General features: G+C 52.6%; 4 protein-coding genes across 4 annotated transcripts; 2 read left to right on the top strand and 2 right to left on the bottom strand.

The window, feature by feature from the left end:
- Positions 1 to 1545: 1545 nt before the first annotated feature.
- J4E82_006008 (uncharacterized protein) lies at positions 1546 to 2622 on the bottom strand (the record flags this gene model as incomplete). The annotated part of the gene is made up of 3 exons (XM_051732268.1): positions 1546 to 2312; positions 2366 to 2540; positions 2590 to 2622. 3 exons carry the CDS (start codon positions 2620 to 2622, stop codon positions 1546 to 1548), a joined length of 975 nt encoding a protein of 324 aa, XP_051588059.1.
- A 770-nt stretch (positions 2623 to 3392) lies between these two features.
- On the bottom strand, positions 3393 to 8392 carry J4E82_006007 (uncharacterized protein; the record flags this gene model as incomplete). The annotated part of the gene is made up of 2 exons (XM_051732267.1): positions 3393 to 4283; positions 4331 to 8392. 2 exons carry the CDS (start codon positions 8390 to 8392, stop codon positions 3393 to 3395), a joined length of 4953 nt encoding a protein of 1650 aa, XP_051588058.1.
- A 1006-nt stretch (positions 8393 to 9398) lies between these two features.
- Positions 9399 to 11289, top strand: J4E82_006006 (uncharacterized protein; the record flags this gene model as incomplete). The annotated part of the gene is made up of 2 exons (XM_051732266.1): positions 9399 to 10224; positions 10274 to 11289. 2 exons carry the CDS (start codon positions 9399 to 9401, stop codon positions 11287 to 11289), a joined length of 1842 nt encoding a protein of 613 aa, XP_051588057.1.
- A 2494-nt stretch (positions 11290 to 13783) lies between these two features.
- Positions 13784 to 15591, top strand: J4E82_006005 (uncharacterized protein; the record flags this gene model as incomplete). The annotated part of the gene is made up of 3 exons (XM_051732265.1): positions 13784 to 14515; positions 14567 to 14936; positions 15176 to 15591. 3 exons carry the CDS (start codon positions 13784 to 13786, stop codon positions 15589 to 15591), a joined length of 1518 nt encoding a protein of 505 aa, XP_051588056.1.
- Between the last annotated feature and the right edge of the window lie 479 nt (positions 15592 to 16070).

Raw genomic sequence — 16070 nt, 5'->3', positions numbered from 1 at the left:
TGAGGCGATGCTGCGGGTGTAAAGACACGGCGGAGCTGAACTAATGGTTGCGTGACTGCCAGGTCAGCCGCGGCGGTTTTGCCCCCCGCATCGTCTCGTTAGGCGGCTCGTGCACGGCCCGGCAGCTCTTTGGGGTGGCAGGAGTTGACGCGCTTGACGGTGCCATGTCCTAGACCCCGACACAGCTAGACTCCACACAGCGCCCACAAGGACCCAGTCTTGATTGCCGCTCTCACGACAGCATTGTTCAATTCACATTACATATCGCGTGCTCGGCAGCTCCACACCAAGACTAAAATATTAGAAACTCGTCCGCACCCGACACACGTCGGACCGATCCACATTCGCAAGAGATAACCCTATCAAAACCGGAGACTTCATCTTCTTCGTTGTGAGATGGAATCACTAACAAAATGTCTCTCTAGCGCTTTGTCGGTAAGATTTTCACTTAGTGGATGCAGTCATGGTCTGGTCTGGAAACGTTGGCGCTAAGCACATGCTTCTGGAAGACACCAAGATTACGACCTCTGTCTGCATTGGCGATCTCCAAGGTCACTCGGTGCTCGTTATCTACTTGGCCAACACCCGAAGGATTTACTGGACCGCTCTGGCCGACAATTCCGCCGCCCTCCAGAGTCGACGGTGAAGTTGGGCCGTACCCAAGCACTTGGTATCGTTACCAACATCGAGTCCGTTGTCAAGTGCGCGAAGCAAATGGAAAGATGCTAGGATACCTTGTATAAGCCGACGTGTGACCCCAAACAGTATGGCAAACGCCTCGCATTCGCCAATCGACCCAGCATGAAAGAGCAAGCGGGAGGACTACCAACTTGATCGGGTATTACAAATGTCAGCCTTCAACTGCAGTCACCGGGCGCAAGCTTCTAGCGCCTGAGGGTAGATTCAGTCCCGGATCTTCTTCGTGCGACTATTATTGATGACTGAGCCAGTTTCCCCTTTCGAAGTCCACGCCCAGAACTCAATTCTCATGCCCCAGCCTTCGCCTATTCATCTTCCATCGTCTCCTCAAACACGCCATCAATGACGCGAACATCACTACAGCAAAGACACTCATCACTGTCGCCACGATGTATGTCCCCAAGGATGTCACAGAAGAAGAAGACGCCATACAAGACTGTATCTCTGTCGAGCTAGAGTAAAATGTACTGGACTTCGTTGTCAAGGTGCGCTGTTCTGAAATGGACTGGGTTGGAAGCGGTGGTATCGGCGCCGTCACCGTGATGATGCAACGAAGCGATCGAGGACTGGCCGCCTCGGCCATACTTCTGTGTCAGTGAGAAAGAAGAACAAGAAATAATTTGTGAAACGGGACAGAAGGAAGTGGCAGGAGAAAGAGGGCATGATGCGTAACGTCTAAGTATTGGCGGAAGACGTCAACGAACGTCTCACATGCAATTCGTTTAGGATGCCTGACTGCTATACCTGGAAATACTGTTTACACGCCTGCTTCGTCACGCAGTCGAACGAAGGTTACCAGCTCAGCATCCCCCAAGAGCAGTATCGCCACGAATATCGAACACAAGGCTAGACAGAGCTAAACCGTCGATGGCTTTTCGAAGCCCTCGCAGTCCGGATATGGCTGAACCTACCAGGTTGCGAGATCGAAATCGTTTCTTCATCCTCTTGCACATCCGGAAGGCTTGAAGGACTTGTTGGCATGGGCGTGTTGGCCGACCAACGATCGTGATCCGTTTGATTCGAACTGAGCTCAGATATTGGACTGGTCAAATCGAGTTCTGACGGAGGCCGTATTGAGTCAAGTTCAGACATCCGATTGCTTGTGTGACTATACATGGTGGGCGGATCATCTCCTTGTAATTCGTGGGTAGGTTCGTGGTTCTGGTGAGGATCGTAGTCCGTTTTCTCATTGGAGCTATCTGGTTGCATTGACGACACCACAGGCGTTTCCCTATTTTGAGCTGCTTTACGTCTCTTGCGGATGACGAACCATGCTATCAGTGCGATTACTGCAAGACCAGCAACTGTAATCCCGGCAGCGAGTCCCCCTGTCGCGGCCGCACCGAGCCCTTCGCTTTTCGTATTCGCGCCTTCGGCGGCTAATTGTGTGGAAACTGGCTGTCCAGTCGAAGGTCGTGTAATCGTAAGCATCGAGGAAGTCGTGGGAACAAACGCGGACGTAGATGCTTCCGTTGGGCTCGTAGACAGTGGAGACACGGATGTGGATGCTGGTTGCGCATCAAAATAAGTCAGGAGTATGTTGTCCGTTGCGATCAGTGTATCAATATCGAGACCATGGTTACTGCACTCGAGCGAAACGGAGGCAGCGAAGGCTATAAAAAGTCAGCCAGCTTCTAGATGCACTACTGAGAGTTCACGGCAATACCTATCTTTGCGGGCTCTGCGCAATTCTCTGAGATGCACGCCAGTGGTGTAACATCGCCATTGACTAGTCGTTCAACCCACGCCACTTCTCTGCACATGCAGTAGAAGTCGCTGGCGATACAGCTCAGCTCATCGTAGAAACCCGGGTTTGCGACTGTGTATGAGAGACAGTTGCTCTGAATCTTGTTTAGTCGGTATTCAATCTTTCAGAATAGCACCACATACCGTGCATCGTTCCCAATCCCAAGTTCCCGACATGACAAAGTTACATTGGTTCCTCAACTAGATTGCAGCCTCTCCATCTTGTATGGTACCTATGCTTGACAGTGGGGTACCTCGAAGTGACCTCGTTGGGATGAATGTACTGCACTCTTCCTAGCATGGATTCTGTTTGGCTTTGGATGGTCACAACGTGTCACGCGGCACGGCGATTTCCTGTTGTATTACGGCGCGGACCGCACTATCGACCCTGCAGCAACCAAGCGATTCGTTCAAGCCTGCGACCTCTTTTATGGCCTACAGAAAAGCAGGTCAAGATAGGTATTGATGTGTATCATCTGAAGTAAAACAAAGCTAATATGCTGCGCCGCAATATGTATCCTAGTTGTCGGCGGATAGAGAGGAAGGTTGAGCGAGAAAATGTTGCGCAGCAGTATGTCGAGAGCTAAATCTATGCTATGGTAAAGTAATCACCATATTCAACTATCTAAGCTCGACCGCAAGTTTCGACACACGGACGTCATCAATACATGCACAACTAGCCACCCACAAGACCAAAACATCCACAAAAACGAATCAGGTATCCTTCGCGCGAACAAGAACAAGAACAATAGCCTAAGAATATGCAAAAAAGAGCGCCAAGTCGCCCGAAGCTTATCGCGTCACACCCGGGCGTTAGCCATAGCCAGCCTCCCAAGGTTCTGACTCCGTAACTCCACCTGCTCACTGTACATGCAGCGTGTTGTATCGCCGTAGAAATTATAGTGCTGCACAGCAAACCATCCGAATATCCGTATATAATCCTCTCCTTACTCCTTCTGCCCTTCATTAAGCACAAGCTCAACGACAACCTGGCTCCTCTCGTGTTGCGGATGCTGCAAACTCAACTTGACCGTCCTGTTGTGACTCGAACCTCCGCTGAGTCCGTCGTCAAGACACTTGACGTCGCGTCCAGCAATGACTTGGCGTAGACGACCATTTTGTGCGTTCCTGATCTCGACAAAGTCGGGATCGAACAGGAGGACGTAGGGTCCGTACATCGCGGCGGATTTCGCTTTACCAACAAACTCCATGATGACGGATCGTGAAATGTCACCGTTCTTATTGATGTACACGGCGCACTCTTCGTAGCAAAGAAGGAATTCTTGATCGGAAAGACGGAACATACCCAGAGGATTCTGGTTCTGCAATCGCGAGGCGATGGTGGCAACATGGGATTGCTTCAGATCCGGTACGGACCACGGCTGCTTCTTGTCGAGGGTGAGCACCTCAAAGCCTTTGGCTGTGGAGATAGCGAGCGATGAGTGGAAGAGGTTGATTGTGTAGCACTCGGCTGGAATGTAAAATTCGTCGTATTCGCGGAAGAACTCCGTGCGTCCTGACTTCCATATTCTGGACTTCTTCTCGGTTGACTTTTGGTAGACAGGTTCAAGGACCTTGAAGGTCGACGAAATACCGTCGCGCTTTTTGTAGAACACTAAGGTCCTGTCTTTCATTACGCCAGTGGCAAAGAAGCCGATGTCGCGCGCACCCGACAGCTTTTGGGGTGCTCGCCGTGTAGAATCGTTTGAGGGAGCCACGCCGCTTACTGGGCATACGGCATCGAGATGGTATGCTATCAGTGCTTTATCGGAGATGAGCAGCATCAAGCTGAATTGTTCCAAGACGGCTATCTGCGTCACACGTGGTACTTGGATTGCCTGTGATTATTAGCATAATATCACCAAGTTGTCAAGACAACGCCTACCTTAGACCAGCCTCTGGGGTTATCAAACTCCGATACATAAACTCCAATGTCTGTACCGACGGCTATCATGTGCTTGCCATAAGGTTGGCTGAATGCTGTTGCACAATTTACTCGGGCGCGGCAGATGGGTACGGGCCGCCCAACGTTGACGAAAAGCTTCTCCACATCGTCGACTGCGCGATCGAGCGGTGTTCCCTTGATAGTTATAGCTCGTTGCGATGGCATCGCGCTGTCGTATGCGAAGGCCGCATCAGCCATGACACGCAACTTGAAAGGTTCGGCGTTCTGAGCGAATAGAGCAGCTGCATGCCGTGTCTTCGCAATGATGAGCTTGTCGCACCACTCAGCACGATTTGATGCTGATGGTGCATACAGAGTGTAAGTCTCCTTGCCCAAGTGTTTTACCCGGAATGGATACAAGATCTTCTCGTCTCTTGTAGAATCGTTTGAGGCGACGTTGACCATAGTCTTCCCGGACCCGCTGGTGTTGTTCGACCCAAGTGAGTTGGAGGTGTTAGTGTGTTGCAGACCACCGGGTACAGGGCTGTTGTTGATTCTTGTGGCGACCCCAGAACCGACTCGTCCTGAGACTGTAGTGACGGTAGATATACCCTTCATGGTAGAGCGCACAACGGGGTCATCGTCTTCGCTCTCAAGTACTAGTAAATCCATGGGAATCGGTAATCTTGACACGTCATACTTCTCAGACTTGGTGACGCCGTCTGCTTCTCGGAAAGCAACTGTCTTTGCTAGTACCAAGTAGTGATCAAATAGCAATGCATGGGTCTCAAGCCAGTTGAACCGACTGCCTCCCATCCTCTGCAGATCACCTCGGAAAATGAGTTCTCGTCCCAGGTGATCCAGGTTGAGCTCTACTCGCTGCATACCTGGGCGCAGGATCAGTTTGGCCTGCAGGTCGGTAAGGCTGACTTTTCGGCCCATTTCTGCTACACGGCTGTCGCACTCCAAAGTCACGGCTTTGATCTCGTCTTTGGCTATCTGGAGGTTTCGTTTTTCCTCATTGTCCACAGTCGAATATTTGATTACCGTGTCGATGAGAAGACCATAGCGCTGCAGCCTGTCGATGGGGCCCTTCAGATAAGTGTCCCACCCCAATTTCTCAGAAAGTTTGTGCTTCTGGGCATCATCCAAGAAGGTGCGGAACAGTATGTTTCGGTCCGCTTCCTGTCGAACAAGGAAGGATGCATATGGAAAAGCTGCTGCGTATTCGATGTAGGCCTGTTTTGCTTTTCGGATCCACTCGCGGAAGATGTCGCTGAACCCTACTATCCATGGTCCTTGCTCTTGTTGGCGGTATTTTATTTGCGGGAGGAGGTGGTCTTCGTTCGCTTTTCGTACAGCGTCTACCTTGCTGAAAACATCGTGGATGAACCTGTTGACCCTCTTGGGGGAAATGACCGGTGGCTGAGCAGACTGTAGTCTGTCGCGGTACAAGTGTCGTAAGACATCGAGTCGATTCATGTATTTGTCCTCACCCTGGACGATTTCGTGCAGAATATTCTGACGTTCGATTTCCTTCTTGTTTGCCCCTTCAATGTCTTCTTTCTTCAACTTGTAGAACGTGGCCCAGTCTTCTGAACGAGGTGCAGCGGAGGGGGCATGTAGATCGATCTTCTTAAGTGTCCGTTGGCAGTGGTGCGAGTAGCATCGGCCTGGACTCGCATGCGTGTGCAGCATAGGTGCATAGCAGCCCGCGCCAGTGAGCTGGAATATCACACCAGTCATGCTTGCGGTCGAGAACCTAAGCCATTCTTCCTCGTGCACAAGTGTGCCTGCTTTGTACATCTCAGACACTACCCGGCTACTGAGCGTCTCGGCATCCGCAATGTTCATGGTGGGAACTTTGTGAGTGAAGAGCGCGATGAGACCTTCTTGTATTGGGCCCTCCTTAAGGTCGTTCTCGCCTTCGGTCATACTCTTGAGCCATGAGATGATCGAGCTAAGTGCCCAAGGCTCAGTGCATTTCTTGAAGTCGATACTAGAGAGCTTGGCGGGATTGAATCGCTTGCCGGCTGGGATGGTAGGTAGATCGATGGCCACGGCTTCAGCGCTGCCAGGGGTAAGGGTGTTGCCGTCGCTGTCCATGGCACCGCCATAGAAGGTGTTTCGGTTGCCAGCAGCTCGAGGTCTGTGACCTTGTTCGGCGTCTGTCTTTGATCGCGGCAAGGGAATGGCATCCCGAGCGTTGCTGTGCTGTAGAAGAGAAGTCGAGCGGGGAACGGGAGCTCCAGTAGGAGATATCATGTGCATAGCGTTTGGATCCACCGGGTAAGAACGCTGTGTATTTGGAGCGTTACGCCAGTATTCGTACGACCCGGATCCAGTCGAGCTGTTGCTTTGGTGATTCAATCTTGAACCCCTGCCGGTGTTTACTGGTGGTGGTGGCAGAGGCCGGTTCGATATGCCCGGATGATAGAACATGTCTGGTGGCTCGCCTGGCATCACCGCTGATGGACCCATGAGTGTAGAGCCAGAGAGGGTAGATGCGCTATCCATGAGTGTGACCTCATCGCCTTCGTCGTAGCTCCGCCGGCGTGCGCTAGGCTCTTCCAGACCACCGGTACCGAATGTGTCAACGCGCGCATTGCTCGAAAAGGATGGGAAGGGATGGATCGGGTCGTAGTCGTCGTTGGGAGGGTCGGACCGTCGTTGCGAGCCTGAGGTTGATGCTGTATGGCTTCCCCCCGCTGCCAGCTGGCTTGGATCCCCGCCATAGTTGAAAGACGGCGTGAATCCGCCACCGTATGTACCAACGTCCATACCCACGTAGTCGCTGTCGCTTGCGCTTTCTTGTCGCATTGGTTCGGCGGGCATCTGAGGAGAATGTAACGATGTGTAGTTGCTGAACAGGCCGGTGCCACCGCTAGCCCTGCGAGCTTCGTCTGCTCTCTCTTGTTCCTCGGCCATCTGGAGTGCAGCCAGACCAGCAGCTGCTTCCACATCGCTCTCATCACTAGCGTAAGTTTCACGTCCAGGCTGCACGCCGTTTGTGCCGTTCCTGCCCGAGGACTCGCTATAGTACTGGCCGTTTGTTTGCTGAACCTGGGCGCCGCCAGCGGTCATATTCATAACGTCGTTGAACAATTCGTCTTGATAGCCCCCGTTCTGCGGTGAGAAGTATTCGTCGCTGTCGGACTCGTGGGGTGGTGGGGGCAGCGGCCGCGAGGAGACTGTGTTTGTTCGCTGGGGCGAGCCATGCAGAGGGACCTCGGGCGTAGGTGGGAGGGCATTGCCGGACATGGAGGTATATCTGTCACCGCGCTGTGAGCCATAGCCAGTATCGTAGGTCGGTGGAGAGGGGAGAGGGGCATGCGAAGCGGTCGAGGAGTAATACCCCGAAGATGCGTTCGAGGGTCGTCGGTTTGGGTAGGCGCCCCAGTCGTCACCGACCGATTGCGCACTGCCTGGAGGAGCTGGCAGCGGTGGTGGCGCTGGCGTTGAGTAAGCTGACACGCGACTCTGGACAGAGGGTGCTCGTCCAAATTGGGAATTCTGGTATATCGAAGGCGAATGGTATGAGGCGGTGGGAGAAGTAGGCGAAAAGCCATACGGCGCGGAATTGGTAGGCGCGATGTTGCTGTCAGCGTAGGCAGCTGGGTTGTAGGGCTGGTGCGAGGCCGAGACAGAGACGGGAGGCGCGAAGGTGCGGTTGCTCACGCCGCCGTAGTGCTGGGGATTGGGCAGAGCTATGGGCTGCGTATTGTAGTTCTGGGGGTTGTATGCCTGCTGCTGCTGCTGCCCCCGCTGGTAGCCATAACTACCCCCATATCCGCCCGTGGTCGGCGACATTGGGCCCTGAGACAGCTGCGGGGAGCTGTTGGCGCCTATGAACAGCTCGTCGTTCTGGCGGGCGGCGATGCTGTTGCGCCTGTCGAGCTGCTGGACATGCCCGTAGCCAGCGGGCGCTCCATTGGCGGCATCGCCATTATCTTGGCTTGGCGTGCGGCGGTTGTAGGGGTCCTGATATTGGCCTTGGGCGCCCACATTGGAGTGAGGGATGTTTGGGTTGTAGTAGTTCTGGCCGTTTCCGTAGTAAGACATGACGGCGGGAAGGCACGAAGAGGCCTAGGAAGGCGCGGTGGGTGTCGGTGCGGTAGGAAGCGTCATTCACGAGGCTATCTGACCGAGTTGCGCGGGCACCATGACCGGGGCCGCTGAGCTGAGCGTAGGAGTCCAGCAACCTAGCCAGTGCGAGGGTGAAGGAAGACAGAAGACGACTCTGCGACTCGTATTATCGAGTGCGCTCGCATGCGCTGGCCGAGAATGTCTCTGGCGATGTCTGGGAATGAGCGACGGGTAGCCCTTGCCTGTGCGTAGGTGGCAGCTGTCGAGCGAATCGTCAAGCGTGTTTTGCCTGGCTGTAGCGTCGTGGACGGGCCGCCGAGTGACGCTGCGAGGGGTCCGTAATATCAGAATACAGAAACACAGTGCTCCGCAATGGCGATGGTGAGATTAGACGTGGTGGGAGGACGGCTAGGGCTTGTTTGCGGCGTTGCGGTCACCAACAGTCCAAGTATTAACGGAGCCAAGAGCTACCGAGCGGAATTGTGCCTGACCTCGTATCATCATCTCGCATCATGGCAGCCTTAATCGCCCCCAAATCTTTATTTTCCGCACTTTTGGCGACCCTCTTCTGCTAAGCATCCTTCATCCTTTGCAACTGATGACATTGCGATGTGCGCACGCGCTGTCACTTTTCTGCTCTAGGCGGCTGGTGCATCATTTTTCATGAACCGCCTGGACTGGTCACAGGAATGCGCCGCACTACGAGAAGTCACGCGCCAGCAAATGAATTTGTGCACTCAAGACAGTGTTCATGAGCATCGAGTGCGATGCGAAGCTCGTGTCAGGTACTTCGTACTCAACACTTACCCCGCAGTGCTGCTGGCGATGCTGTCACCATCTCCGCCTCCACGCTGCTATTTCCGAGGTCTGACAATAGCACCTTTATATGATATGGCGCTCTTGCTGTTAAAATCAAAACACTGTTGCACGGGTGGCTGATAAGCTTACTCTCTCCGATTCATCAAGTCATCAACATTTCGACATGGGCATCCAGTCAGATCCACCAAAATCACTGTACGCAGCCCCTGGCAATGCTGCTGACGAGAACATAAAAGTCCGCGACCAACTCCCTCCAGAAACGGACCAAAATGGCTACCGGATCAATGAGCAACCCATGGGCACGAAGAGGAAGGTCAAAGTCATCCTCATGGGCGCAGGTGCATCGTCCCTAAACTTCTTCAAGAAGGCTGAGGAAGAGATGGAGGGCCTGGAAATGGTGTGCTACGAGAAGAACCGCGACGTTGGTGGTACGTGGCTCGAAAACCGGTATCCTGGATGTGCTTGCGATATTCCATCCGTCAACTACCAATTCTCATGGAAGATCAAGCTCTGGTCGCATTATTATTCGTATTCTCCTGAAATATGGGAATATCTGAAGTCGATCGAGCGCGAAAACGACTTTATTGCCAAATATATTAAGCTGCGGCACCGCTTAGAGCATGTCGAGTGGGATGGTGCAGCTGGTCTGTGGCGGTGTCGAGTTCGTGATTTGGAAAAAGACGTCGTGTTTGAAGACAGTGCCGAGTTCTTCATCAACGCCGGAGGCGTACTGAACAACTGGAAGTGGCCAGAGATACCAGGTTTGAAAGACTTCAAAGGCAAGCTCATGCACTCTGCCAATTACGAAGAAGGATACGAACTCTCCAACAAGCGAGTAGCGGTTATTGGTGCTGGGAGCTCGGGCGTGCAGATTGTCGCGGCCATACAGCAAAAGGTTCAGCATCTTTACCATTGGGTACGATCTCCGATATGGATTACCGCAGGCTTCGCACAAACTTGGGCAGGAAAGAACGGAGCAAATTTCCGATGTGTGTCCTTCTATCCAAACAGTTATTGAAGAGTACTAATGTCTCCCAGATAGCAGGGAACAGCTCAAATACCTCGAAGAGAACCCCAAGAAATATCTCGAATACCGCAAGCAGATTGAAAACGAGCTCAATCAGCGCTTCAAATTCATCATCAAAGGTAGCGAAGAAGCCCGTCTAGCCCGCGAATACGCAGACACGGAGATGCGCAACAAACTCAACAACGACTCCCGTCTCGTCGAGAAAATGATACCCAAGAACTTCAATCCAGGGTGTCGTCGTCCCACACCAGCACCAGGGTATCTTGAAGCGCTCGTTGCACCCAATGCAACCATCTTCACCGATCCAATCGGCTCCATAACAGCTAATGGCTTTACGGACCTCGAAGGTACCCACCACCCTGTCGATGTAATAATCTGCGCGACCGGCTTCGACACCTCCTGGCTCCCGCGCTTTCCTTTCATAGCCAATGGTCATGATCTCCGCGATCTCTGGAGTCCCGAGAAAGGCGTGACATCTTACCTGAGCGTTGGGATTCCCACATTTCCCAACACGTTTTCTTTCTGCGGCCCATATGGCCCTCTAGGTCACGGTTCCTTCATGCCGTTGATCGAACAATGGACCCGCTACATTTTCTCCGCCATTACAAAATTTCAGGTCGAGAACATCAAGTCCCTCACACCTAAACTCGCACCTTCAGTCCAATTTCGTCAACACGCTGATCTTTTCCTACAACGCACAGCGTGGACTTCACCCTGCCGGTCGTGGTTCAAGCAAGGGAAGACGGATGGACAAGCAGCGATTTGGCCAGGCTCGCGACTTCACTTTTTGAAGATGATGGAAAGTCCGAGGTATGAGGATTTCGAAATTGAGTATTGGAATGCGAATATGTGGGCTTTCATGGGGAATGGATTTGAAGTGAGAGAGTTTGATGGGAGAGATATTACGGATTACCTGGGAAATCTGGATGAGGAGGGGAGGGATGTGCAGCCAGACTATGATGAGGGATTGAAGAATATACTAGGCGGATTTACGTTAGGTGAAGAGTATGTTGTGAAAGGTGGGTAGTCTGGTTGGGTATCTACTCATTCAGGTATGCATCGTGAGTTCTTCTTCAGACTGTTGCACTGTTTTGACGTCCTTCTCCTCTTTCTGACATCGAGTTCATTCATGATCGATCATTCTTGGCCTGATGATACTCGTAGTCCCTGATGTGTATCATGCTAGGGTCAAGAAGATTCCTGGTGCTCGCTCTGCTCAGATCCTTTTTTCTAACGCCGTCCTCTTGTCGACTCCAGTTACAACACAAGGTTTGAGAGGCGTTGATAGACTGCGGCAATTTTTCGCACTTTCAATATGTTGAGTCGATACTTATTGGAATGGGCGCCCCAGGACAATTGGCGTGTTTGATGACTATACCCCAAACACACTCCGCCTCCGCGCCCTTCATAACCCCACAATGCATAACCTTGCGTGAAGGCATTCGTCTGAGCACACCACTAGTTTTGAGAGGGGCAAAACACAGACAATGGCCTTGTCCAGCTCCGCTTTCGCTTTCAACAGGCGGCTGCCCGGCACTTCGCGCGCACGACTCGATGTATTCGGCATCGACTGTGCCCCAACCATGCTCTATCAACACCCCAGACGCATTGGCGATATCATGGTATCTGCCAGACGAGCAATAAGCGGCACCGACTAGTCGGTTACCTGCGGCGACATATTCCTCGACCAGCACGTTTGAATGCATCACTCCCGTCGCTATGACCTTTAATGGTTAGCAGAACGGCTAAAACCGACATCCTTCATGATCCAGGCTTGGTGCCCAGACCTGTTCACGTGAGAAGCCTCCGATGCCTAGCCCCAACTCCCTCCGACAAACCTCCCGCCAGCGCTCCCATGACCAATTGGAGCACACATGCGGAGTGGCGCCGGTATACGACACGTCATGTTTAGACCATAGTATCGCGTGCTGCTGAAGAGTATGCGGAGAAGCACGCTAGAAGGACGCTAGAAGCTCTCTGTTGAGATGCCAACCCCAGCTTCAACCCCAGTAATGCAAGCACCCTTGTAGCTGACGGTGCCCGCGGAGGGAAAGATAGTGAACCTGGTTCGCATTCCGGCAGACTTGCTAGCAGAAGATGGGGATGTGGAGGGTGGTGGTTGCACAAAAGATTATCGTGAGATCTCTCGATTGCGGAAGATACGATGAGCAGGCATGACGCACGTTAATGGCTGTCGCATGCAGCGGATCCGAGTTGTAAGTGCGAGATCAACGTCTTATGACGAAGAGATCTGAGACGCCTCCATTTCCAGTGATTGAGTGTTTTGCAAGCCACTGTCGATGCCTCATCGATGAAGATCTTGCCAGCTGGAGAGGCGCCGAAGAATTTGGCATAGTACAGCCGATCTAAACCAAGATCACGCATGTTGAGCGCTTCCAAAATGCTTCAGTCGAATATCGCGATATCGCAGCGCAGCCATAGGTTGTAGTTTGGGTATAGTATGCAGCTTCGCGCCAAACAGCTCACAGACCTCAAACTTCAGGCCATGCGAGACCACCCTGGCCAGCGGGTAGGAGCCTCAACAAGGCCTCATGTCATTATGCCTAACCGTGCCAAGTAGAGCCCAGAGGCTACTGGCTGCAAGACCAAGAGGTGATGCGCACCAACGCTAGACAGGATCGTAGAGTTCCCAAAGGAGGCTTGGTGGCGGCCCAGAGCCCTTCCTGGATCGCTTGTCGTTCACTTGCTGGCCCTACAAGCCTCGCTTGCCATTGCTTGTAAACGCCTTCTAGAGGTTCTGCGCAGAAGGACCCTGACGCCATCGTACCAGGCAGATCGCTGAAAGATCAACAGCGGGGTGCAGATGATGCGCCCTCTAAGAGCGTTGGAGCGAATCGCTAAATCACTGTGTGGATTGTACTCCACAGAGCGCATTCCAGTTTTTTTCAGCGCTACGTCTCTCCATGGGGTTGGCAACGCGGAGATGCTATTGAGCCCCATCTGCGAGGGATTTGTCTCATGAGGCTCAACAACTAAGTGGGACCGCTCGGAGGAGCACGTCCATTCTGTGCTTTAGTGCTGGCTGTTACCAGCGGCGATTGGTCGAAACGGCTCCCCGTCCGATGTTTGCCGGCAGCACTTTCGGTGAGATAGCGCAGGCTACTGAAGCGCCGAAGAACAGCCAGCCATTCAGAATCACTGTCTGTTGAAAATTTGCGGATACTGGGGTGTAGCGTACGGGGCGATGCGTTAGCAGGCCATTCTACCCCAACACCCCGGCTTATACGCCGCTCAACCAACGCCAGCATGGGACTACCGATGAGCTACCAACTACTGTCGAGTCTGGATGGAACCAGCCCATGTCGCGACCTTTACCATGAGGATGGTATCTGGGAGACGTGGAGGACCGATATATATTGTGCCCTGTGTCCCTCCATTGAAACAGCATCAGCCTCTCGCTCTTCGCCTGCATCACTCACTAGGATTTGCCTCTACAGACACATCATCTGTTGATCCTTAGGCTATCTACTTCAATCCAATCTTTACCTATCCGCCTCATCATGGGTTTCTTTGGAAACAACGGCTCGCAAGAGCCCACCTTGGACCAAGTCCACGAGCAACAGGCTCGTCGCCCTTCAGTCGCTGAAGTTGTTGATGAGCAGGTTCGCCGCAAGTCTGTCGACAACCGCGTCGTTACCGGAGCTTCGGCTCTTACCGTGCGCCAGTCCATCGTTCCCGTCACCTTGGTCACTATCCTCTTCTTCATGTGGGGATTTGCCTACGGTCTTCTCGATGTCCTCAACTCTCGCTTCCAAGTCGCTCTTGACATCACTCGTGGAGAGTCGTCTGGTCTCCAAGCTGCCTACTTCGGTGCCTACTTCATCGGTCCCTTGACCTACTCTGGATGGTTCCTCCGCCGCTTCGGTTACCGATACACCTTCATTCTCGGTCTCTCCATCTACTGTGTCGGTGCTCTTATGTTCTGGCCTGCGGCTGTCAAGCGAAGCTTCGGTGGCTTCTGCGGTGCCATGTTCCTTGCTGGCTCTGGTCTGTCTACCCTCGAGACATCTGCCAACCCATACATCGCCGTCTGCGGTCCTCCCAAGTACTCCGAGTTCCGTCTTGAGCTGTCCCAGTCCGTTCAGGCTGTCGGCTCCGTCGTTGCTCCTGTCCTCGCTGCCCAGGTCATCTTCAAGAACGTTGGTACTGATGGAAAGTCTCTTGAGGCCGTCCAATGGGTTTACCTTGGTATTGCTGCCTTCGTCGGTATCCTGGCTGTCATCTTCTACTTCGTAAGAATGTCCCTGTACAAACTTCATGTGATACATTACTGACTTCTCTAGGCTCCTATCCCTGAGATTACCGACTCCGACATGGCCGACCAAGCTGAGATGACTACCTCTGCTACCGGTTACGTTGACAAGCCCCTCCGCAAGCAGTACACTCTCTTCTGGGGTACCGCTGCTCAGTTCTCCTACGTCGCTGGTCAAGTTGGTGTCGCTGCGTACTTCATCAACTACTTTGCGGAGGCACGCCCCGATCTTTCGGTCACTGAGGGTCACCACGAGGGAGCCAACTTCTACGCCATCGCCCAAGCTCTTTTCGCCGTCGGACGTTTCGCCGCAGCTGGACTCATGTACTATGGCGGCAAGCCCCGTTACGTCCTTCTCGCTTTCCAAACACTTATTATGATATTCATCTCGGCAGCCATAGGTTCGTTGAATTCCCTGTACAATTATGGTATCAGGTATCAGTTTTGTGTGTGGGCTACTAGGGGGGTGCTTTGAGTTGGGTGTAGATCACGTGCACGCTAGCGGATCTGCTTAGATAAGCAGCTCTGATTGGCGGGGATCTACCCGAGGCACCCCCGGACTAGCATTCCACATACAAAACTTATGCTTGATACCATAGTACCACAAACTCCATATGAGACATATACTGACTTTTCTTAGGAACCGACACTGGAAGCGCCACTCGTCCCAACTGGGGAGGTCTTAGCATGTTGATGATTGTACTCTTCTTCGAGTCTTGCATCTTCCCCATCATCTTCGCCCTTACTCTCCGTGGTCTCGGTCGCCACACCAAGCGTGGTGCTTCTTTCCTCGTCTCCTCCGTTTGCGGTGGTGCTGTCGGTCCTGTCATTCTTGGCAACGTTGCTGATCACATCGGTACCCGGAAGGCTATGTGCATCCCGCTCATCTTCTTCGCGATCGCCTGGTCTTACCCCATCTACCTTAACTTGGTCAAGGGCCGTGAGCTCGATGCTTACAGTGAGAGCCATGTCGGTACCACCGAGGGTGCTATTGACAACGACTCTGTCCTTGCCGACAAGGATGTTGAGGCGCGCATGTTCGAGACCAAGGTCTAAGCGTCCAAGCAATGATACTATCTGGTGTTTGGTGGGATTACTTTGGATTAGATGATACCTATGAGGATTGAATGACGGTAGCGCGGCGTTTGTGATGGGATGGTTCGACTCTACTTGGTCGGGTGGAGTTTTGTATATACCACGACCTTTGAGTGCACATAGACTGTACATATGTTTATATGAATCACTTGACCTTATCAATCTTCAGCTACATTGTCACGTCTTGAGCTTTCTCTACCAGCAGTATTGTTGGTTGTGACAAGCAGTTATACTATCGAGCCTCCCAAGAACGGGAGGCAGGAAGATCATAAGTAATGCATCCTACCTAGTTAGTGCATAACAACTCCAACTTAACTAACTACATTCAACAAATATCTGTATGATTCGTTCATCAGTAAGACTGATTCAGCTCACTACAGCGAAAGTTGAAACTGTGAAAACGGAAGTCATGAAGTATCCGTGACGTATACATGGTATTA

Source organism: Alternaria postmessia (genome assembly GCF_024291825.1).
Source record: "Alternaria postmessia strain BMP 2775 chromosome Unknown scaffold_33, whole genome shotgun sequence".
In the NCBI taxonomy this organism is placed as follows: domain Eukaryota; kingdom Fungi; phylum Ascomycota; class Dothideomycetes; order Pleosporales; family Pleosporaceae; genus Alternaria; species Alternaria postmessia.
This window is presented reverse-complemented; position numbering and strand designations above follow the sequence as displayed.